The 25,083-nt window shown below is 47.4% G+C and overlaps 1 protein-coding gene across 2 annotated transcripts in view; it reads right to left on the bottom strand.

Moving 5' to 3' along the window:
- The window catches only part of B3GLCT (beta 3-glucosyltransferase), a 110,485-nt gene extending 94,938 nt beyond the window's left edge, over positions 1-15,547 (bottom strand). The window contains exons 1-2 of one of the 2 annotated variants that reach the window (XM_065902150.1): positions 15,345-15,547; positions 567-616 (exon numbers count right to left, since the gene is read on the bottom strand). In XM_065902150.1, coding sequence (XP_065758222.1) covers positions 567-616; positions 15,345-15,417 — 123 coding nt within the window. In that variant the 5' untranslated portion in view covers positions 15,418-15,547. The remainder of the gene's footprint in view (positions 1-566; positions 617-15,344) is intronic. The other variant, XM_065902151.1, reaches the window with a different exon arrangement.
- Positions 15,548-25,083: the final 9,536 nt, after the last annotated feature.

The following is a 25,083-nucleotide window of genomic DNA, read 5'->3' on the forward strand; positions in this document are numbered from 1 at the left end:
AAGATAAAATTTAAAACCAAGTGGATCTGCCTTAATAAAGAATTTTTTTTTAAGCAAGACTATCTGTGAGTTGCTACTGCAGATTCAAAAATCGATGTTGATATTATCTATAGTGAAACAGATCACCAGCCCAGGTGGGATGCATGAGACAAGTGCTCGGGCCTGGTACACTAGGAAGACCCAGAGGAATCAGGTGGAGAGGGAGGTGGGAGGGGGGATCGGGATGGGGAATACATGTAACTCCATGGCTGATTCATGTCAATGTATGACAAAACCCACTGAAATGTTGTGAAGTAATTAGCCTCCAACTAATAAAAAAAAAATTAAAAACAAAACCAAAAATCGATGTTGACCAACATTTCATTAATTCGTTGAAAGATGAAATCATTATAAAAGGATTTTTTTTTTTAAGCAAGACTATCTGTGAGTTGCTGCTGTGGATTCAAATATCGATGTTGACCAACATTTCATTAATTCGTTGAAAGATGAAATCATTATAGCTCCCGTTAAAGAAAAGACAGACAAATCTCAGACTGCAAGAATAGATTTGAGTTTAGAATTAGTACCTTAGACTGTTTGGCCTCTTTCTTCACATCTTCAGAAACCAAAGCCAAAGCTGGAGGGAAGAGAGAAATAAGAAACATTTGCACATTAAAATCAGCAATTAAGATCCATTCTCATATTCAACAGTTTTGCTTAAAATGGGGAAAAAAATATACTTAAACAGAATAAATTCTGCTCATTTTAAAAGCAGCTGCATTGCTGCAAACTAGTACCAAAGGCTGCCTTTCTCCAGACCTAAGAACACCCACTGGTGTGAAGTCAACAGGTACAGCTTCCCAGTGAAGGAAACAGTGCATCTAAAGAATGAGGATACCATTTGTATCTGTAGCTATAAACCATAGACAGAGGCATACGGAGTACAACTTCCTAGAAACCTGAATTCTGGTGCTTTCCAAAGCAAAGGGGAATTGCTGAGATTCCACCGGGAAGAAGTGCAAATTCCCACTCTCACATCCCTGCCAGAGCCCAGCGGGCAGCCAGCGGAGCGAAATCTGGGGCAAGCCATCCGCCTCCGCGGATTCGGGTCAGCACTGTGGTGCAGAGGCTGCTCCAGGCATGTGGGGAGAGTTACCAGAACCCGGCCAAAGCCACGGGGCCAGGGGAGAGAGAGGAAGTAGAATCACTCCCCATTTAGAATGACCTTGAGTCGGAGCCCATAAATAGACAAAGATATCCCCAGAGACACATCTAGGCTCTACATTAAAATAATAATAATCATCTGACAGAAACACGTGGAAAATAGGAAGTAAAATGATAAACCAGTCAGGAAGGTTAACCAGACAAAAACATACCTTAACTTTACAGTGCATTTCTCCTGAAAAGCTAAGGGGAAAGCATTTCATAGAGTCTGTTTTCTTCAATAAGCATTCCCAAGAGAAAACAATGCCATGGAGCAAGAAGGTATGAGGGGCTGGCCAGGCAATTCCAGGCAAGAACAGCGCAGCACACAGCGCATGGGGGGTGGGCAGGACAGGATTCTAGGTAATGGAGAAGACCCTGCTCGGAAGCAGGAAACAGGACCACCCATCCTGATGCCTGGAATCCTCCCACCCCAGTCCCAGACATCCACTGCCTCAAATCTAAAACATATGCACACTCGGAAGCAAATGACTAACGTGGTTTAATCACTCCCACTTCCAGGATGACATTTCAGAAGTCAGGTAAAATCCAGATGAACCTCTCTGTGGGCACTGAATCCCAGGTAGCAGTGTATGAGGCTCCGGAGAGTACAGTGCTCCCCCCACCCCGACACCCCCTCCCCACCCTTCACTCTGCCTTATTCTTCTTCAGAGCCCTTACCACCACTGACACAGTCTACAGCTATTTGTTTACTGCTTGTCTTCTATGTTAGTTTAATGTAAGCTTCATGAAGGCAGGAATGTGGTTTTATGTACTGTTTGCCCCCTTCAACACAGAAGAAAGTCAATAAGTATTTATCGAATGAGTGAACAAATGAATGAAAGGCTTCCCGAGTCATCATTTAAGGGCTGTCTCCTTACACTGACATCGCCAACCCTGTAGAACAAAGGAGTTTAGTGCCCCCACTTAATTCATGGTCACTGAATCGATGCCTAATTCACTTTTTACACACACACACCCTCCAAGACAAATGCAAAGCCCAAATCATTCACAAAGTTCTAAGGAGGGAGAAGAGATTTAACATCAAACACCATTCACATTCTGCTTCTGGGTATTTAATATTTCGGTTTTGTTTTACTTATCTCTAAACTAGCAAACACATTTAAAACCCTTAAGAAGATCCCAAAAATGGGATTATTAATAAACATCTTGAGGGGAAACTGCAACACATCAATGCCTCAGCATCACAGAATTCTAGAAAATGAAACAGTGTGTCAACCTATGAAACTGCAGTCGATCTAATACAGGACTCTTGAGTCTCAAAAACCCATCTCCCCCAACCCTGTGCATGTCTGCTAAGTTGCTTCAGTCATGTCCAGCTGTAGCCCCTCAGGCTCCTCTGTCCATGGGATTTACCAGGCAAGAATACTGGAGTGGGTTGACATGCCCTTCTCCATGGAATCTTCCAGAATCTCCTGTGGCTCCCGCTTTGCAGGGGGATACCTTACCATGGAGCCACCAGGGGAAGTCCTCCCCCAACCTCATCGATGCCTAATTCTGAGCATGGACAGTCAAAGCTCTCTGGATTAGATTTTCCTTTTACCAAGAAAAAAATAATCTTCCCAATGTAACAAATTCAGTGACTCCTCGGCTAATAAGCAGGGTTAGTCTTAACCTCATTTTTCTGCCAAGGCCAGGTGGCCATGTGAAAAAGAAGAGTGTGTCAACACAAAAGCCCTGGCCCTCAGAACACAGACTGTACTGAAGAAAAAGTGTCTTTGGTATGTATTGGTCCTAAATACTACTAACACATCACCTTACATAAACAAGCAGCTAATGTTAGCTGACAGTGTTACTGTTTAAAGTAAGAATTACCTTCAGGAAAGATGCTCCCCATAAATCAAGTGAATTCCACAAATCCTCCTTGTCTTTATGGAATAAAAACACCATACTTTTATCCAGACAAGGCTTAACTGAGTGAAGGGTAAACTAGATTTTAATTCTCTGCAAAAAATACACTGGCTTCCCAGGTGGCTTAGTGGTAAAGAATCCACCTGCCAATTTAGGAGATGTGGTTCCATCCCTGGGTCGTGAAGATCCCCTGGAGGGCATGGCAACCCACTCCAGTATTCTTACCTGGAGAACCTCAAGGACAGAGAAGCCTGGCGGGCTACAGTCTATGAAGTCCCAAGGAACTGGAGATGACTTGGCCACTAAATGTCAACAAAAAGTTAAAATATCCTTTAAAAACAGGGAACAAACAAAACTTATTTCTCCCCATCACTCTGCTATGAAATTAAAAACTCCTTTTTCCCATGACAGAAATAAATTATATAATATTTAAAGCAATAACATAAGAAATGCAGTTACTTGCACACATAAGAACAAATCAGAAAATGGCAAGATAATCCCCATCAGATGAATATTAAGAAACACACTAGTTGGTTTTATCTTTGCATTTCCATAACCTAAATAAAGTAAATCATCAAGGAACCAAATGCATTTTGAAGGCACAGGATATGCTATCTCATTAACAAATCCAAATATAAAATAATGAATCACTGACAGAATTCCTACCACCTTCCCTGTTGGCTCAGATGGTAAAGAATCCGCCTGCAATGCAGGAGACCTGGGTTCAATCCCTAGTCCGGGAAGATCCCCTGAGAAGGGAATGGCAACCCACTCCAGTATTCTTGCCTGGGAAATCCCATGGACACAGGAATCCATGGTCACAAAGAGTCGGACACAACTCAGTGACTTATACCTTACCAACAAAATCCCAGCTTTTGCAGTTTGTGGAAATGAAGGAGAAACGGTGCTGACAGAGGAGGAAAGTGAGGAAAATTAGCGAGTGAGGTAAGAAATTATCTGTCCCCTTCGACAACCCTAACAAGAATACAGAGTGGGACTGTCCCACAGCAGGAGGGAGGCGGAGACCCCATCAAGGAGGGGTGGCTGCCAGGAGCTGTGTTTGCTGTTTGGCTCCATACTAATTTCCAGATTCAATGGGGGGAAAGAAATATTCTTGAAAGCTTGGCCTTAATGCACACTTGGAGAAATATTCTAAAAGGTAAATCACGCTCTTCTATGCCAAGCGGCTGTTTAAAAAGTAATTTTCCCTTTTCTATCTTCAACATGCATTCCTGTAACTGCTACAGGGAACTATATTTAAAGTGCAAATCAGGGCAGGCAATAGAAATAAGACCTTTCTCATGATAACTTTAGATAATTCAAGCCAACGAATGTGTGTGAGCACACCTACCCCGAGAGATACATCAAATTTTACAGCAATCCCGGGCCTGAGATTTATAGGCTAGCCTCGGCCCTAGAGTATAAGAAACGGGAGAGGAATTAATTGCGATGCATTTAAGCAACACTAATCAACTGTCTTCCGGTCCATCCTCCCAGGGGAGGGAGGCAGCAGGACCGGCCCAGGCAAGAAAAGACCCCTGAGCCTCCCAAAGCAACTCTGCTTTGTTCCTGTGGCCAACTCACCCTCCCAAATTCTCCTTGTAACCTTTACCACAGAAACCAAATTAAGTACCAAACACGGAAAACAGTAAGACCCTAAGTGGCCCCCTCAGAGGAGAGCTGCCAGGATGCAGTGGGATGGGCAGAAAGGGTTTAGCGAAGGTTCAGAAGGACTAAAGGCTCAGGAGGTGTCTCTGGGGGAAATAAACGAGCACCATGGGGCCCGGGACCAGCCGTCTGGGACAGAGCCCACCCCTGGGAGCTTCGGCTGGCGCCTCCAGGCTCAGGGCTCCCCCTGGTCCGTTCTCTGCTGTGACCTACTTCACATAACAGGTTTCAGTGGCCAACCCCGCCCCGGGCAGCGCCGGCTCCCTAGGGCTTCCAGGTTTAATTCCAGCTCCTCCAAAGGGGCCTGGACTCCGGGATGCAAGGCCTGCAGCCAATTTAACTGGTTCCACGACCTGCTTTGAAGATAATCCCTGGCAGCAGCGGGAACAGAAACAAAGGCGGCTGCCCAAGCACCTGCATTCCTCACGCTCCTCTGACAAAGCCGCCGTCTCCAGGGTTGTGGACGTGGGGGGAAGTGGGGGGTACTCCTCAGGGAGCACCCGTGCCTCTGCGGGGCTGAGGACAGAAGGGCAGAACCAAGGCAGCTGAAGAGCCCAGGGGTGAGCCCACGCAGCACACCACACGGGCTCAGAATGGGGCCTGCCTGGCACGTGCTGGGGGCTCTGGGTGTGAGCAGCCATTGTCAGTATCTTTATTAATGCATGCTTTCGCGTGTTCAACAGAAGATCAAAGAGGGGCTACTTGAGTTAAGCACCACGCTTTATGCTAGGAGCTGGGTGAGGATGATGAAGCAGGTGACGGTCTAACCCCACGGACAAGTCCTGTGTCAACAGCCAAGGGCAGACGGGGGCCCTCTGACGGCACCGCTGCCCAGAGAGCCCCCGAGAAGGAGGGAGGGCAGAGCACCAGCAGGGCAGCAAGTTCAACGCCAGGCCACAGAGACGCCAAGCGCAAGAGGAGGAGGCCCGGAAACAGGCTTCTGCACACAAAGCACGTCCAACGGCGCAGCGAGCCTGGAGCTCGGGCGCTGCGGGGAGCGGAGGAGCACCCGGCACGGACGCCTCGGCGGGGCAGAGTGGGGTGCTGTGTGGCTTGGGGCCGGGGTGCGGCTGGAATGGCTGGGCCATGTCCTGAAAGGGGTCGGTCCGGTTTTACTGAGTGCTACTGAAAGCTTTCTGAGGCTTTTAAGAAGGGGGATGCCGTGGTGAGATGTGTGCCTGAGACCAGTTTCCAGAGGCAGCGTGTGGGGTGGGCTGTGGGGAGACCACACACACAGACACACGGGCCAGGGGGTGATGGAGCCAGACCCCGAGAGCCAAGGGACCTAATGAAGGTGAGGCGACTCCTGGGCGCGGCAGGCGGGGAGCCATAGTGCAGCTGGGGTGTTAAAGCAGCCGCATCTCCAGGTCTGGAGACGGACCCCACGAGCGGATGAGGGCAGGCAAGGGCCGACAGGGAGACGAGTGTGGGTGACTCCGGGTTTCAGATCTGAGCGATGGGGTAGCCTGGGGCGCCATTCAGATGCTACAGGATAAAGGACAGTGAGCAGACTGTGGGAGAACTCAACGTGGTTCCCAGCTTCCCGAGATGCTGCAGGGGATTCAAGTGGCAACACCCCCCTCACGGCCTGGTCCCCAGCGCAGCTCAGCGCAGAGGCGCGAGAGGAATTTCCACACTCGGAGTCTCCGCGCGGCGTGGTGGAACCAGAGCCACACAGTTGGATGCTCAAGATGGGAGCAGGGGAACCCCAACATCTCAGGGACTCAACTGCCAAGGAGACAGAAAGGCGTGGCGAGGCAGAGAGAAGGCAAGCGTGTGAGGGGTTTTCTGAGCCCTCTCCTTAAGAGTCAGCAAGGATGGACAGAAGAGCTAGAGACTTTTGCTCAGGGGCCAAATACAAACAGCAAATTCTCGGGAAAAGAGATTCCCTGCTTTGGGGACGACGCCAGCACCATTCCACCACCACAGCAGGTAGAGAACTGCACGGCATTCAGGTTCAAGAACCCCTTCGCTGTGTTCCATGGGATTCCCAACCTTTTCAAAGGATGCAGCCAGTTGGGAGAAGTCAGGAGAGGCAAGGCTCCCCAAAGGTAGAGAGCACACAGACCCCGCTTTCCTCCTGCCCGAGCCCCCGGCTGCTCACACTGGATCTCACTCCATCTGAAACACGTCCCCTGTTTCCTCACAGAAATCAGCGGGATATGGAGTCTGGAACGCAGGCTTTCCCTCACTCGGCAGCAACGTTTGCCAGGACCAACATACTCCACGTGCCGGAGGGTTAGCATATGTACAGGAGGGACAATAAACGGAGCGGGGAAAAGAGAAAAAGGAAAGAATTATATATTTTAGGAAGGAAAAGATCTTCTGCTTCTTTGATTCATATCTCATTTAAACAGATGATATGAAAACCCATATGCCACTCAGGATCTGAAAAGAAGCAAACTCCAACTCAGACAGAGTTTGGCCAGGAAGTCATAAGCAGGGTCCACAGGCGGAGTCGTGGGTGAGGGGAGAAGAACCCTGCGCACACCCCCCACCCCCCAGAACACCAGGAGGGGGTCCGGGCGAGCAAACATGCCAACGCAAGAAGTCAGGGCTCCGTCCAACTCCATTATGCTTCTGGAGAACATTCGGCAGTCAACCGTCAGGCTCGTTTTATGCCTGACTTTTAGTACCTTCGTTTTGAAATATAAAATGTGGGTCCCAGGGCTTCCTGGTGGCTCAGTGGTAAAGAATCCTCCGGCCAGTGCAGGAGACACAGGTTCAATCCCTGATCTGGGAAGATCCCACAGGCCGCAGAGCAGCTAAGCCCAAGGGCCACAACTACTGAGCCTGTGCTCTGAAGCCGGGGAAGGGTCACAAGAGAAGCCACCGCAATAACGAGGAGCCCCCAATGAGAGAAAAGCCTGGCAACGAAGACCAGGCACAGCCACACAAAAAAGTGGGTCCCCAAAAGCACACCGGTCAGTGCCACTGAATCCATGGTACCCACAGTCTGAGACGTTCCAGGAACTCATCTCGAGTCCAAAAACCTCTGCTCCAACAGCCCACTGCTCCAGGTTTTGACACTCACACTCCAGGCGCTACAGTCCTTCCAGTAGCATCTATAAACCTGCCCAACGATACTGGAACCAGAGGAAGCCTTCTGAGTTCCAATTCTGGGGTCTCTCAGTTCCTTCCCAAGAAGGCAGAGCCCCTGAATGCTGAGTATCAGGCCTCACCCCCACACTCTGCTTTCCCCATTAACAGCTCCTTACTTCACCTTAAGACAAAGCAACCAGCAACCACCCTTACATTCTACAGACGGGCACAGAAACCATCAGTGACCGTCCCAGTTCACACCCGGGCCAGGATGGTCCCAACAGGGCTCTGCAACATGCCAGCAGACACAACTCATCTGGTGCCTTGTTAAAGACACAGATCCATGGGGCCTTGTCTTGACGCTCCTGAATCAGAAAAAGCTGCAGCTGGAACCCAGAAATCTGCATTTTAACAAACAAGACTCTAAGACCCTGAAGTGTTCCCATTGTGCTAAAGTCTGACATCCACTCAAAGGAATAGAACACCTGTCTTTTTTTTTTTCCTCCCCCCAACTGGCTTTGGCCATTTATCTTCCTTTGCTTCCTTCAACTCATAAATGACAAACAAGCTCCTGCCTATCCACCCTCGAGGATCTGGAGAAGATAAATTCAGTGTGATGTGTAAAGAGCCTTGAGCTTCTTATGGGAAGTAATGATGTAAACCAAAACATATCACCTTGTAAGATCATAAAATATTCCTTTAGGAGTGAAAGTAAGTCGTATCCCTAGGAGAGACTGGCACTGCTATAGTTGAGATGCATTCAAATCTTATTTGATGATACTTCAACTCATTTGTATTGGTTAAACCTGCTGCTCTACATCAGATCAGCTTTACAGATAAAGCCTGTTTGCTTCTCCAATTTCATTACACAGACATTTTTAGTATTAATAAATGTTTAAATAAGTTTATGTTGTCAATCAAGGCCCTATTCTTTAAAAAAAGAAAAAAGAAAAAAAGAAATGAACTCAAATTTCCCCTTAAATCTCTCTCACGCGGACCTCTCCTCTGAGGTCCAGACCGTCAGTGGATCTCATGGCTACTGGACATGGTACCCAAGCATCTCACAGGCACCCCAAACTCAACCTGTCCAAACAGAACTCATCTTCACCTCCCCCTAAAATTAAAAGCAAACTTTAGAAAACTGTCTGGGTAACTTCATGCCACAGAACTACACACTTAAAAATGGTTCAAATGATTCATTTTATGCTATATATATATTTAACTACAATAAAACAATTTTTTCCTCTGACCACATCTGGTCCTTCTCCATCAGCGCCTGTATCAGTAAACAGCTCTGCTCTCCACCTACACTCAGCGCGGGAGCCTGTGACTCATCCTTGGCCCTCCTCTCGGCCCACTGGACCAGTCAACCACTGCACCTCTGACTTGTAATCAGCTCTCGCCAGGTTGACTCTGGCAGCCTCCTCACTTGTCTGTCCCCTACATCCACACCGGCCCCCGTGCATCCCTGTTCTACAGAACCACCAGCTTGAGCTTCTTAACATGTTAAGTCAAATCACATCACTGCCTATGACAGCGCTGCAACAGCTCCCCACCGCTCTAAGGGCCAAGTCCAAAATCCCCACGCTGGTCTGCGAGGCCCCCATGGAACTTCCAGCCCCCTCCCCTGTCCAGTCTCGTCCTTTCTCCACCAGCTTCCTCCAGCCAGAGCCTTGTCCTGGCCCCTCCTTCCTCCCCATGGTAGCTAAGCTCTGCTTCCCCTTCAGCTCTGAGCTCCAAGGCCCTGCCTTGAGAAACTTCAGGGCTTCTCAGCCTGGCGTTATTGCTGGTTTGAACCGGAAAACTGATTCTTTGAGCGGGGAAGGGGATGCCCCATGCACTGTGGGTTGCTCAGCAGTGCCCCTGCCAAACCACCCCCTGTGACAGTCCTGATCTCTCCGTATCGACAAAGATTCCCTGGGGGGCAAGGTGACCACCCCCACCCCCACTCCCCATGGAGAACCTCAGCTCCAGACTTCCAGTAAAGCCTCATCAGTTCCTGGTGGCTCAGAGATAAAGAATCCGCCTGCAATGCAGGAGACACAAGAGACGTGGGTTTGATCCCTGGGTGGGGAAGATCCCCTGGAGGAGGGCACAGCAACCCACTCCAGTATCCTTGCCTGGAGAATCCCATGGACAGAGGAGCCTGGTGGGCTACAGTCCATGGGGTCACAAAGAGTCGGACACGACTTGAGAGACGAACAATGACCCTGAAACACTTGTCACAGCACCCTGACAACACCACAGCACTGGGCAGACTGGTGCTCCTGTTCGATGTCACCTTCCCTTCCCAGACTGCGAGCTCCATGAGAGTAGAAACAGGCTAGATCAGGTTCTTCCTGCAACAACCCCAGTGTCTGGCGCATACTAGATGCTCAACACCTTCTGAAGAGATGAAGAAACTCTGAGTACAGTTTTTCCTTTTAAGACTATGTAAAACTTATTAACATGTTCTGGTAGTTCAAATCAGCACTTACCTGGTTTCTTTGGAAGCAGCTTAGTGATCAGACCTCTAAGACGGGGCCTTAAGGGAGACTCTCAATCAATAAGAGGTCTAATGAATCCCTGATGCCTACTGTGACTTCTCCTTTATATTGGGAAAGGTGTGTGTGTGCGCTCAGCCCTTCAGTCGTGTCCAACTCTGTGCAACCCTATGGACTGTGGTCCCCCACCAGGCTCCTCTGTCCATGGGATTTCCCAGGCAAGAATACTGGAGTGGGTTTGCCATTTCCTTCTCCAGGGGCTCTTCACAATCCAGGGATCAAACCCAGGTCTCCTGCATTGGCAGGCGGGTTCTTTACCATCTGGGCCACAAGGGAAGCCCTTGGTACTGCTCCAAGGAGTCAAAAACCTGTAAAATCTGTAAACTGTTATAATGTTTTTCATGAAAAGCAAAAAAAAGCTGGCCCTTAATGGTCCAAATGAGGTCAGTAATTACAACTTAAGTACCGGGCCCACAGTGTTTCCCTCAGAAGAACTGAACACAAGGGTCAGGACATCTCCTCCCCTCCTCCACCCCCATTTGAAATAGCTGCTCTTCCTCCCTCTGCTTCCACCGCCTCATCCCAAAAGCCTGACTACTGGCTACAGGCAAACTCCTGGGTCAAGCTGGTGACCAAGGGGGCCACATCAGCTTGGCGTCCAACAACAAAGAATCCACCCAGACAGTTAAAATCTATGCCGGTAATATCTGAGTACTACTGAAGAAATAAAGAGGAGGGCTTAAAAATCCAAAACACACACACACACAAAAAATCCAAAACAGAAGAGTACAAAGCAACCTGGAGCCAGGTTTGACTCTTGGGGTCCTAAACTGTCTGATTCGTTGCCATGAAAAGAATCCAAGCAATCCTGGCTCAGAGTGGAAAATCACCCCTAATTTTGGCAGGTGCTAAGAAATATAATCCTGACTCAGTAGAAACAGGGATAAGAAAGATAAATGTTACTATCTATTATCATTGGTTCAAATAAGCTTCTTCACAGATGTAACAATGAGAATTAGGTTTGGCTGCATGTAGTAAAAAAAAAAAAAAAACCAACCAACAATTGAGGCTTAAACAAGACAGACTGTTATCTCACACAATACATGTGTGGAAATAGGCAGTGGTGGGCTGGCACAGTGCTCCACATCTACCTGGTACCCAAGTGGTACCATCCTTTCTGCTCCACCATTGTAACTACTGGCTTCTGTTTTCAAGGTCACCTCATGGTCACAAGATGGCCATCATAGCTCCAGCCATCAGATTCATGTAACAGGCAACGAGGAGGAGGAAACAATGGCAGGAGGCCTGCACCGCAGCTGGGTCAGTCAGTTTTAATAAACTTTACCAAGAGACGTACTCAGAACTCCCTGCAGACAGCTCACTGGCTATCCCTGTTTGCAAGGGCTACTGAAAATGTTTTTCAACTGGACATGCTGCCGCTGCCACCACTCCTCCACCCTTCCCCTCATCCCTTGTATTACTAGTCTGCTCAGTTCAGTGGCTCAGTCGTGTCTGACTCTCTGCCACCCCACAGACTGCAGCACACCAGGCTTCCCTGTCCATCACCAACTCCTGGAGCTTGCTCAAACTCATGTCCATTGAGTCGGTGATGCCATCCAACCATCTCATCCTCTGTCATCCCCTTCTGCACCCGCGTTCAATCTTTCCCAGCATCAGGGTCTTTTCCAATGAGTCAGTTCTTCTCATCAAGTGGCCAAAGTACTGGAGTTTCAGCTTCAGCATCAGCCCTTGCAATGAATATTCAGGATCGATTTCCTTTAGAATTGACTGGTTTGATCTCCTAGGAGTCTAAGGGACTCTCAAAAGTCTTCTCCAACATCACAGTTCAAAGGCATCAATTCTTCGGCACTCAGCTTTCTTTATGGTCCAACTCTCACATCCATACATGACTACTGGAAAAAACCATAGCTTTGACTAGACGGACCTTTGTCGGCAAGGGCTACCATAATAGAAACTATGGGGTGTGGGGTGGGCAGGGGGCTTAAACAACAGAAACTTATTTCTCACACTTCTGGTGGCTGGAAGTCCAAGACCTTGGAGCCAGCAGGGTTGGTTTCTGCTGAGACCTCTGCCCTTGGCTTGAAGATGGATGATTTCTCCCCGTGTCCTCATACAGCCTTTCTCTGTGAGCATTTCTGGGGTCTCTACCTCTTACAAAGAGTCCTACTAGATTAGCCCCGCCCTTATGAACTCTTTTAACCTTGCTGTGCCGTGGTTTAATCACTAAGTCCTGTCCCACTTTTCTGTGAACCCACAGATTGTAGTACATCAGGTTCCTCTGTCCATGGGATTCTCCAGGGAAAAATACTGGAGTGGGTTGCCATTCCCTTCTCCAGGGGAATCTTCCCAACCCAGGAAGAAACCCGGATCTCCTGCCTAGGAAGGGGGATTCTTTACGACGAGCCATTTTGATTACCTCCTTAAAGGCACATCTCCAAATACAGTCGTATTGAGGATCAGTGCTTCAATACATGTATTTGAAGGACAAAACTCAGTTCATAACACTGCTGATTATCTAAGACAGTGGTCACCAACCTGTTTGGCACCAGGGACCGGTTTTGTAGAAGACAATTTTTCCCTGGCGGGGTGTGGGAGGGAGGGTTTTAGGTTCACCGGGTATTTATCTCCTGCTGTGCAGCCTAGTACCAGTGTCCTGGGGACTGGGGACCCCTAAGAGGTTTAGCCAGGAAAAAACTAAGCATTTGGGGGATAGTGGATAAACTCTGCCACAAGAAAACCAGTTGACACTGTAAGAGATGGCAAAGTTCTAGTATTTTATCGAGTCTATGCCTCCCGTTTTATAGGAAAAAACTTTGATTCAAAGCAACAAGAAGCCATATAGCGGCTGACCCAGAGGCATGAATACATCTTCTGAGTCTAGTCTTGGCTCTGGACTTTAGGACTGAAGTTGCAGTGACTTTTGTCTGTAGAACAGAAATAAAATGTCTGGGTTTAAAAGAAATGTTCTTGTTGACTTCTCTGAAAGCTTAAATGAATACACTACGCTTGTGGGAGAACTAAAGTATACAGTCAGGTCCCCTAATCAGGGAATATTTAAGGTATTTTTACACTGAATTGTTCACATGCCTTGGAACTCCTATCATGTTCTCTATTTCAACAAGAGTCCAAGAATCCTGATTCCAAGACATATGAAGGCTGGGTAACACACCTTTCTATTTCTCCCTATCCCTCCACAACATCAAAGCAGAGCACAGTAAAAGGAACTCATGATTTGCTTCAGATTTGGAAGAACACAGCTTCCTGTCTGTACCAACCCATGAAATCCCCTTCACAAAACCAAATGTCTCACAGGGACCTTTTAATAGGTTTTACGTCTTATTTATCGTGCTTATCTGACAACTTCACAAGGCTAAAACACATCTCTTAAGAATGTGTGGACATTTTAGTTCATTCTGAATGTCTGGTAATATATTATCACGTGCAGACATTCCCTTTCCTGCAGTGAAAAACAGACCCACAGAGCAACCCACGTGTGCACTTCAGCCCCTCTAGTGAATGTATTACACACAAATATTGCATTCCCAGTAAAGCAGTTACAAAGTGCAGAGCTATAAATAGAACGCCAATTTCAGCTCCCACCCACCCCATTTGGTGAGGTGCAAAACGTCCAGGCAACAGGCCAACTGATGCAGCCGGGAATCTCATAGTCCCTCCAAGCCCCCCTCCTCCCCGGCGCCCCCCACCCCGGCAGTGCCCTCTTCTGCTAAAGCAGATCCCCGCCAAGTTCAGTAGCGCCCCCCACCGTCAATCACAGCCCTCGCTGCCCAAGGTGCCCAAACATTTTTAATTACATTGTTACTTAATCACGCGTGTGAACAATTACCAATTAATCTCACTGGCTTTTCCCACACTTACTGAACTGCTATAGACAGGCCAGGGGTACACAGTCAAGGTCCTTATTCCGAGAGTTTTAAGTCTAAATAGAAACGGCTGCCAAGGTTCCGGTGGGCTACCGAAACAGCAGTGCACAATGACGCTACGTCTTTTCCGAAATTGCACCATTCTGCCATTTCTAAAAATCTGAAATCACTGCCTCTTAACAGGCTGGAAACAAAAAGTCTGAGATGACAACAACCCCGAGAACGCTAATAGGAATATTTTTCCTCCAAGGTTTCAAACTTGAACACACCTCAACCATGAAAGTCAATTGCAATGATTTTTTTTTAAAACTTTTATCACATTATTTTATGGGGGGGGGGGGATGCTCTTGAGACGAGCACGGAAGAAAAAAAGGGAAGGGGCATTACAGCAGCAGCAGACAAGCACTGTTTGCAGAGTTCTCTAATTCTTCCCCAGAAAATGCAGGGTTCGGAAGACTCCCTACGGCCTCCCCCGTGCCCCGACCGACACCCAAGGCCCAGCCGGGCACCCGGTCCTCCCTTCCTGGTCAAGGATCCGGTAGAAGGGGCTGGTGCCCGGTGAACACCCCAGCCTAGGGAACCCGGGCAGGTCCGCGAGACCCCCACAGGGAGCCCCGGGCGAGGTTGGGGGTGCAGCACTGGTCGCCCCACGGGCCGGCCGGGCGGTGCGGGCCAGAGCGCGCGGGAGCCCGGGCCGCGGAGCCCGCCCGCCCGCCTCCAGCCTCCGGAGCCAGCGCGGAGCGCGTAGGGCCGGCGGGACGCGGGCGGAAGGCAGGGGGGCGGGCCCGCGGCCGCCGCTTCCCTCGCTCCAAAGTTTCTCGCAGTTGCACATTCACTCCGCGCTTCCTGTGGGGGTGGGCGCCGCGCCCTCGCGGCCCGGCCGGCCGCCTGCTCCCAGCGGAAGGAAGCGCGGAGACGCGAGTCGAACCGGAGCGGCGGCGGGACCCCAGCGAGCCGAAAGGAGCCAGCCAGGCGCACCCCGGGGTCCCGGGGTCCCGGGGAGCCGGGGCCGGCCGGGGCGCCGGGAGAGGGCGCTGCCGCCGCAGGCGCGGCGGGGACGGGACGGCGAGGCGCGGGCGCCGAGGGGCAGGGCTGGGCCGCCTGGCGTCTCCCCCGGCGCGGACGCGGGGCGCGGGCGGCTGCGCCCGGGGAGCCCACGCCTCTCCGGTGCGCGCCCGGGCCGCCCGCTACTTACCCAGGGAGCAGGTGAGCAGCGAGAGCAGTGCCGGCAGCGCCAGGCGGCGGCCGCGGCGGGCGGGCGGCCGCATCCCGGCGGCGGGGCTGCGCGCCCTATCCGGGCGCGGGGACGGGAGACGCGCGCGGAGCGGTGCTGCACCGCTGCCGCCGCCGCCGCCCCTGCCGCCGCGGCTGACCCGTCTCCGCGGCTCCCCTCCTCCCTTCCCCGGCCCCGCGCCGGCTCCGGACGCGCCCTCTGGCGGCCGGTAGCGGGAGCGCCCTCGTGCGCGCTTCCCGCTCCCGCCGGGCTCGTGGCTCTGGCCTGGAGGTCCCCCGGGGCCGGGCTGCCGGGAGAGGTGTCCGCCCCCCCGCGGGGACAGCGGCCTCCTTCAGGCGTCTGACCTCTGCTCCCTACGGTCTGCACTTCTCCTTTTCTTTCCTCGCATTTAACCTGGGCCCCATCCTCTGCCTTCGTCGCCCCTGCCTTGCTCCATCACCTCCCTTTCCTCGATTGCCAGCAATAGGTCAGTGTCCCTTCTTGTCCCCAAAGTGTAGCTGAAAGGGAGATGGGCGGCAGAGGAACGAAGGACAGGAAGGAAAATCGTTTTTCTTCCCTGCTAATGTACCATCTGTTATTTTTTTAAAAATCAATAATTCAACTCTTATTGTTGGCACCAACAGTTCTACTTTGATGAAGGTGTTTTTAATCAGCTCAACTAATTTACTTCATATTCTCTTTTGAAAGGGAATGTTGCCAATAGCTTAGGCCTGGAATTTCACTTTTAATAGAAGTTTGTGTAAATGTAATTTTAAGCGTTCGCCATAATGGAAGAGGAAGGGTGTAATTTTATCCAAAAGTCTGATTAAAAAAATAAATTACATTGGAATGCAGAAAATTGGAGAGACCATGGAAACTTCCTTAGGAAAGTCCCTCTTGTCCCCAGCTGAGTGGCCCTCCCCAGCAGGGAAGATGGTGGAGGAGAAGGAAGCAATTACAGAGGAAACGCAGCCCCCTCTGAGGTTCCTGCACCACACCATACCACCCCACACCACACCACACTGCCCCCCCACACACACACACACACGCCTCTCCCCCGGAACTTCAACCCACTGCTGCCTCCTAGGAAGGAGGCAGGACCAAGAGCTCGTGCTCACCAGACCAGGCCTCCTGATGGTCACCTCCATGTTTACATTCCTATTTCCTCACATTTTTTGGATGCCCACACTGTGCCTCTCACTGCACCAAGCACCCTCTGAACACCATATCTTCCACGTGGACATGCAGTGTCCATCCACTTGCTGAACATCAAGTGAAGACCAGTGCCAGGCCCTAGAGATGCCAGTAAGATGTGGGTGAGACAGAGAAGCAGGTGCTGGATGTTGGCTGTCTTTAGACCAGTAAAGGTGACTGCTTTCTGGGAGGTTTGACCTTGAGTGCCTGGAACCAGTATGGTCATCTGCCCTTACAACAGCTGCTACAATTGTTTTTAAAAGATGTCTGGTGGCAATGGTTTTTTTTTTTTTTTCTCTCTCTTCGTTTTTCATTGAAGTCTTAAAACTGGGGATTGAATATTTCGTTCTGCACTCCCAATGCTTGAGTTCAGTCCCTGCTCAGAGAACTAGATCCCAGATTCTGCAACTAAGAGTTCACCACAACTAAAGATCCCACCCGATGCAGCTAAGATCCAGCACAACCAAGTGCATAAATAAAAATCCACGCAGACCGAAACAAACAAAACATTAGAGTGTTTAAACGGACACAGAAACCTAGAGATTAAGCCGCTTACTTACTGTGTGTTCACATATCTACTCCATGTTTGATAACAAGCAACTCTAGGTGCTTAATATTTTCATCCATGTGTAGTAAAGGTGAGGGAAACAGCCCTAAATACAGCCGAGAGCACCCGGTCGTAAACTTGCCCTGGCGTGCTTCCTTCCCACAGCAGACACAGATAAATGGCTCATCACAGAGCTCCATGACTCACGTTTTAAAAAGGATTACTCTTCACGTACTCTAGTCACAAGATCAATGGATTTGCTCCCCATCCGATCACAGGTTGAGTTGCCCAGAACAAGACGTGCCCGTGGGGAACACCAGTGTTTACAGTGACACACCGTCTGCCTCCGGGCCTCTTTTGCCACCTGAACCACCAACCATTAAGGGGGGACCTTTCAACAGAAAAAAAATTCATCTCACTCACTGTAAGACCATGAAAATGAGCAGGTCACAACTCTCTTCCTGGGATTCACTCACCTGAACTCCAGGTGCCATCTCCACACACACACCCCTGAAAGTATGCCCTTGCTCTGTGCAGGGGTAGAACCAGGGGCTCACCTCTTTTGGGGGTGGGGGGCTATCGTATCATGATTGAGACAGACTGGTAATTTTTAAAAAGAATTTTCTAAATGCTAAAGGAGAACATAATACTATATGGAGAAAACCACAGATCACCAAATAATCTCATAAGTTTATGAGATTATTATAAAGGTGGTTTCTGATCACTTAATAACTATACATTAGGCCCAAAAGGCTGGATTGCATTCATTCATTCAACCTACACTGACCCACTGAACACCTTCTAGCTGGCATGCCCGTTGCTTATCTCTGGGGCAGAGACAAAGAAGCAGGAAGCATGGCCCTGGGTGTAAGAGCTCCCAGTCCAGTGAGGGAGACAGAAACATTCAGAAGTGGTACTTCCCTCGTGGCCCAGTGGCTAAGACTCTGGGTTCCCAAAGCAGGGGGCCTGGGTTCAATCCCTGATCAGGAAACCTGATCCCACATGCTTCAGCTACCGCGTGCCACAACTAAGACCTGGCGCAGCCAAATAAATAAATATAATAATTTTTTTTTTTTTTAAGTTCAGAAGTAATGTTCCTGCTATACTGAAACACTATAGCACAGGTGGGAACACTTCGGAACATACAGAGGGGAAAACAGACTCTGTCAGGGCCATAGGATTTGGTTATTAGAAAAGTGGACATGACCTTTGGACAGGGTCTTAAAGGGGAAATACGAGGTTCTGGGCTGAGAGAAAAAGGAAGGGCATCCAGACAGAAGTTCACATGCACACCGCAAAGCTCAGAGGTGTCTGGCGTGCGGGGCAGTGATGACAGGGTGCAGGCTTCTTGCCCAGCCTGGCCTGGGCATCCGGCCCGGTGCCAGCAAAGACCAGGGGACAGATCCCAGCTCCCCATTCTCAGGGCCCTCTCAGGAGGACCATTCCTCTGCACACAGAAAAGTGGCCTTATGCATGCACCTTGAGGGTTATTTTCCCAAACTAAAATCCACCCTGAGGTCTGATGGTGGAGTAGAATGTCTAAAACTGGGTCTTTGTGATCATCAGACCCATGATATAACCATTCACTAACCATGTCGCATGGGCTTCCCCGGTGGCTCAGTGGTAAAGAACCCACCTGCCAATGCAGAAGACTTGGGTTCGATCCCTGGGTTAGGAAGATACCCTGGAGGAGGAAATGGCAACCCACTCCAGCATTCTTGCCTGGGAACTCCCATGGACAGAGGAGCCTGGTGGGGGACTGCAGTCCATGGGGTCTCAGAGAGTTGGTCACGACAGAGGGATGAGCACACATACAGCCATGCCCCACTCCCCCAGAGCCAGTGCACACATGATTCTAGGGGAGAGGTCAGTCACTTCACATGAGGCCTTAACCTTTAGGGAAACGAGGGGAATCCTCGCCTACAGGAGAAGAGACAGCAAAGACCTCCGTCCCTCGGAGTAGACCCAGTGGCCACACCTCCCGTGCAGCAGGCGCTCAGGAGGAACACTCCCACGACAATTAATCAGAGGGTGTCTCCCAAGCCTCTGATAAGCTTGTCTCCCTTTGCTTTCAAAGCTATTCCAAGACTGTAAGTGAAACCCATTCTATCAAGCCACACTTTAAACCACGATTTTTACCCAAAGAGACTGAATTCCCAGAGAATATCAGCGCTGAACCAGGATCCAGGAAATACAACCATCTCTGTAGTCCCCCAGGACAAGCCCAGAAATCTGAAGCTGTTGGGTTTTTTGAAGATAGAGAAAGGTTTAGACTCTTCTCTACCAAAAAAAGCTATCTCCTAGAAACTTCTAATCAGAAACAGATTATCCACTTGGTTCTTTTGTTCTCCTTTCTAGAATCACGTAGCCTCTGGTTCTCAGTAAAGATCAGGAATCTCTCCTTTTAGGCGTATCAACAAGAGCAACAGGAAGTATCCCTCTTTTTTTTTTTTTTTTTTTTTGCAATTTTATATATTTTATTTACTCTCTAGGATCCATTTTTAAAATTCAATTTATTTAAACTTTTAAAAAATCCATCCATTTCTCCCTCCCTCTAGCCTGTTGCTTCTGGCACCCACCAACCTGCATCTGTGAGCTTGGAGTATGCATGTATTAACTTCCACATAGATCAGGCGGTGGGAGGGGATATATGTATACTTATAGCTGATTGACATTAATGTACAGCAGAAACCAATGCAACATTGAAAAGAAAATATCCTCCTATTAAAAGAAAAGAGGGTTCAGACAGTATTTGTCTCTCTGACTTACTTCACTTAGCATAAGGCCTTCGGAGTTTATCTATGTTGTCACAAAACAGCAAGATTTCATTTCTTTTTATTTCTGAATAATACTCTATATACACCACAATTTATCTATTCATCCAAAAATCGACAATTAGGTCATTTCCATCTTTTGGCCATTGTAAATAATTCTGCAGTGAAAATAGGGTGCATATATTTTCAAATTGGTGTTTTGGGAAAAAAATTAATGTTTTTGTTTTCATCAGATAACTATCCAGAAGTGAAATTGCCAGATCTGATAGTTCTATTTTTAACTTTTTAAAGAAACTCTTTACTATTTTCCATAGCGGCTATGCCAATTTATATTCCTACCAACAATGGGATCTGTGCTCTTTGTGAATAACATGATTTTCTGTACAGAAAACCCTAAAAACTTCATCAGAAAACCATTAAAACTAATAAAGGAGTTCAGTAAAAAAAAAAAAGAAAAAGAAAAGAAAAAAATCAGTACACAAAAATATGTTGTGTCCCTATAAACTATTAGAAAGAGAAACTAAAAAAACAATTCCATTTGTAATTGCATCAAAAAGAATAAAAATATCTAGGAATAAATGAACCAAGGAGGTGAAACACTTGTACACTGAAAATTGTAAGACATAAATAAAAGAAATTAGAGACAAGTAAATTAAAAGATATTCCATGCTCATAGGTTGGAAGAATGTATACAGTTAAAATGTACTAACATGCACTGAACATTTGCCATAGCTAGACACTCTGCCAGCTACTTTATCTTTTACTTTCATTTTTAAATTTTTATTGGAGTATATAGTTGCTTTACAATGTTGTAATAGCTTCTACTTTTACAGCAAAGTGAATCAGCTATACATACACATGTATCAGTTACTTTCAAATTTATTATTTCATTTAATCCTCACTAGGAAAAAAAAAAAAAATATATATATATATATAAAGACTATTTTTCCCACTTTACCGATTAGTAAACTTAGGCAAGTCAAATACCAAGAGACAGAACTGTCTCTGGTGGCAGTCTCTTTCCACCAAACCATGCAATGTAAGCCAGCTGGTGGCAGCAGGAATGGCAGAGAAGGGACCATCTTGAGGACGTGACAGGTCACATCAGCAGTGTTTGTGAGTCAGTAGACCCTGGCTGGAGTGGAGAGAAGGACCACAAGAGACAGATGGAGCCATTAACTGCAAGGGAGATCTGCCAAAGGAATGAGTTTATGGAGAAAAATGAAAGCGTATCATCATTACTACTATTATAAATGATAGCTACACCCTCACATATCAGTAATTAGATTAATAGTAATAACGAACATTTAACAAACACAGGTTATATACCGGCACAATACTAGGTGCTCTCCATGCATTATTTCTTATTAAATAATATTTTATTTACTTCTCAAAACAGCTTTATTCCTATTTTAGAGAGGTCAGGCAGCTTACATTAGGACAGCATTTCTCAAGTATGGTCTATGATCCTCTTGGTGTTCCCAGGACTCTTTCGAATGCCCAGGTTCACAAGGTCAAAACTTTTTATAACAGTACTAAATACAATGTTACCTTTTTTTCCTGTGTTGAATTTCCACCAATCTTGCAAAACCACTTATGGGAAAAAATATTATTGTCTCAGCACTAATCAAGGTAGTGGCAACAACAAAAAAGCCAGATCACCTTAAAGGACCCTTGCTGCAGCAGGACAAGTTATTTTATTAAATCACACCCTTGAGTAGACATTAACATTTTGTGGGGGAAACTGAGGCATAACATAAAAGTCCTTCTGCTGTATATCAAACTACAGTGTTATCTCAGGGAAAAGCACCTGTATGATGCTTGAGTCACAAGTTGAACTAGCTGCTTTTTTCACAGAACATGGTTTTTAGTTGACAGACTAACATGTAAACTGGAAATTCTCCCTTAGGGACCAGGCAAACATTTTCTCAAAAATAAACCGAGCCTTCCGCTTCAAAGAAAACAGCTGATTGATGCTATTTGTGACAACTATTAAGAAATAAGCTTTGACATGAAACTTGAATTTTGGACAATTTATTTCTGCTGCCATGAGCTTCAAAGCCTCCCCATCCATGAAGATTTTTCAGTGACATCAATGATAGTGTTAATAAATGTGATGTTTTGATATTGTATAACAACATGAGTCAACATTTGTAAGTCCTGCAACTTCTGGGAAACTATTTGCCAAAGGACCTATGAAAGATGTTACAAAATCATGAATGGGTTTTTTTAAAAAGTTTCATTCAAAGTAAAAGACAGACCAATGGGTTTTAATGAAACCCCATACAGAAGTTCCCTGATAAGACTTCAGTTTCAAGTTGCAACTAATCTTTAAGAAACTCCTGATTGTCTTGAATCTTGGTGTAATATCGAATAATGCCCACAATTTCATCAAAATATTATTAAAAACCCATTTTCCAATTGTGTACCTATGAAGCTAGATCTTCCTTTACTTCATCCAAAACAGCATATCCCGACAGATAAAGAAACAAATATGAGAATCCACCTCCTATTAAACTAGATACTAAAGAATTTGGGGGGAATATAGTTATTTCTCACAAAAATATATTAACATGTGATAGAGTGATATGCACCATGATCATGTGCTCAGTCGCTCAATCTCGTCTGATTCTGTGACCCCAGGGACTGTAGCTCGCCAGGCTCCTCTATCCGTGGGATTCTCCAGGTGAGGATACTGGAGTGGGTTGCTATTTCCTACTCTAGGGGATCTTCCAGACCCAGGGATTGAACTGAATCTCCTGTGTCTCCTGCACTGGCAGACAGATTCCTTACCACGAGTGCCACCTGGGAAGCCCTAGGTATAGTACAGGTTTGGGGAAGGTTTGACCGGGGCAGGGGGTGGGGGGGGGCGGTGGGGGGGGGGGAGCGGTTTGGCCACGCCTTTAGCCACGTGGGATCTTAGTTCCCAGATCAGGGATCAAACCTGCACCCTCTGAGGTAGAAATGCAGAATCTTAACCAGTCTACAGCCAGGAAAGTGCCACTGTAATTGTTTTTACACGAATTAATAAATCACTGTTAAAAATCTTTGGTCTTGTATCTAAAACAACAAATAGTCATAGATGTGACCCATAAAAACAAAAGTTCTTTGGGGTCCTCAATAGGTTTTAAGAGTACAAAGGGATTCTAACACCAAAAAGCTTTACAACTACCAGTTTAGGACATATAACTTGTAGGAGCCAGGACTCCAACCCTGGTCAGTCTGACTCCAAAACCCTCCTTCTTGCCCTGAATTTGCTCCCTGTTTTAGTTTAGATTTGATGCATTTAAGGTGCCAAATTTCCAAGCATCCCCCCTTGGCTCTCAGTTACCTATTTAACCTCCTAACCACCAAGGATTTAAATAATAGGTGTCCATTAGATGGGCAATGCTATGCTTAGGTAACAATCTGCAAATGTCAATGGCTTATAGCTACCAAGGCCCTCTGGGTCCTGCCAGTTCTGCTGCTGGCCCGATGCCCTTCCAGGCCAGCTGTTCCACATCGTGGGTGACCTCTGGGCTGACTGCCACCTCAGCTCAAGTTCCTTTTCATGGCCATCATTGCTAGAGCACCAACAGACAAATGCTTCCTGCTCGGGTTTCATTGCGAAATGGGCCAGGCACAGTGCCTGTAGCCGGAAGGGAGGAGAGCTGGGTACTGCTGAGCCCAGAGCGACACCCCAGCTACCCTTCCTCTGCACCTCCATCCTGGAACACCCCAACACCTGCTCTGAGGATGCTGTGCCGGGTGTGAGGGGTACCAACAAGGTTCCGGTTTTCATTTTGCTGAAGTATAGTTGACTTACAATATCTTATTAGTTTCAGGTGTTCAACACGATGATTCGTATATACGTTCTTTTTCAGATTCTTTTCCCTTATAGGCTATTATAGAACATTGACTACAGTTCCCTGTTGGTTATCTATTTTATATATAGATTATTTTCTATATTGGTGGGCCTATTTCTGTTTCAGAAATAAGTTCATCTGTATGTCTTTTTTTTTTTTGGCCACACCGCTCAACTTGTGGGATCTCAGGTCCCCAACCAGGGATTGAACCTGGGCCACGATAGTGAAAGCCCAGCGTCTTAGCCTCTAGGCCACCAGGGAACTCTACATATCCTTTTATTTAGTCATATACACATATATATGGATACATAATGTTTATATGTATACATATATAATGGAATATTACTCAGTCATCAAAAGAAAGAAATTATGCCATTTGTGGCGACATAGATGGACTAGATGTTATCATACTATATGAAGTGAGTCAGACAAGGACAAATACCTTATGATACCGGTTACATGTGGAATCTAAAGATTCAGCTTTTAGAACTTAGTCTCTGCTCTTCAGAAACTCACAAAATATCTAGAAAGAAAAAAGCAAACTATCTATGGTTTTGTATCTATGACTATAAAAAACTATAAGTTATCTCACCTGTGCATGCCTCCTCACTAGGTACCAGGTAACCACACAAATAACCAGGGCGCCAGGCAGTTAGAGGAGAAATCCAGATGGATCCAACAGTCGCGAGTATTCTTGGGAGAAAGAAAACTCTGGCTTGAATAATCAAGGATGGTTTCGGGGAGAAGGTGGGATTTGAATAGAAGTCGGAAAATGAAGAGAGGACCCAAAGTGATAGAAATGGAAAAGGGGAGGGATTAAAAAAGAAAACGCACATAGAGTCAGTGAAGTAAGAGAAACACTTGCAGGCAGGTGTAAAAGACAGTGTGATTGCAGTTCATCATGTCAGGAAACGCCTTCTAGCACTCAGATGACATCAGGGGGTGAGAAGACGGGAAAGCTGTCTGCAGAGGGCAGCAGCAAGCCCTGGAGTGGGCCCTGGGCTGGTAAGGACGCAAGTCCCTGGGTGAGGTGGGTGCAGCTGACCAGACCCCGGAAAGGCGGCCACGGAGCCCTGAGGACATCTCATTAATTGACAAGAGAAATGCTAGGTTTCACGATACAGACATCATTTAATCGAAAAAGCTAGAACCAAAATGTGATTTATGATTCTTTTCTTCTAAAAATATACTTCCATCACAGTTCTCTGACTTCAATAACAATAGTCACGGCATGATAACGTCTCACACAATTGAAACACAATTTTCAGAAATAGCATTTTACTAGCTTTAAGTCAAGTGGATGTTGGAGTCTCTTAGCTTAAATCAGTCAGGTTCTTTGGCATTTGAGAGGAGCAAGTCCT

Source organism: Muntiacus reevesi, chromosome 11, assembly GCF_963930625.1.
Source record: "Muntiacus reevesi chromosome 11, mMunRee1.1, whole genome shotgun sequence".
Taxonomy (NCBI): domain Eukaryota; kingdom Metazoa; phylum Chordata; class Mammalia; order Artiodactyla; family Cervidae; genus Muntiacus; species Muntiacus reevesi.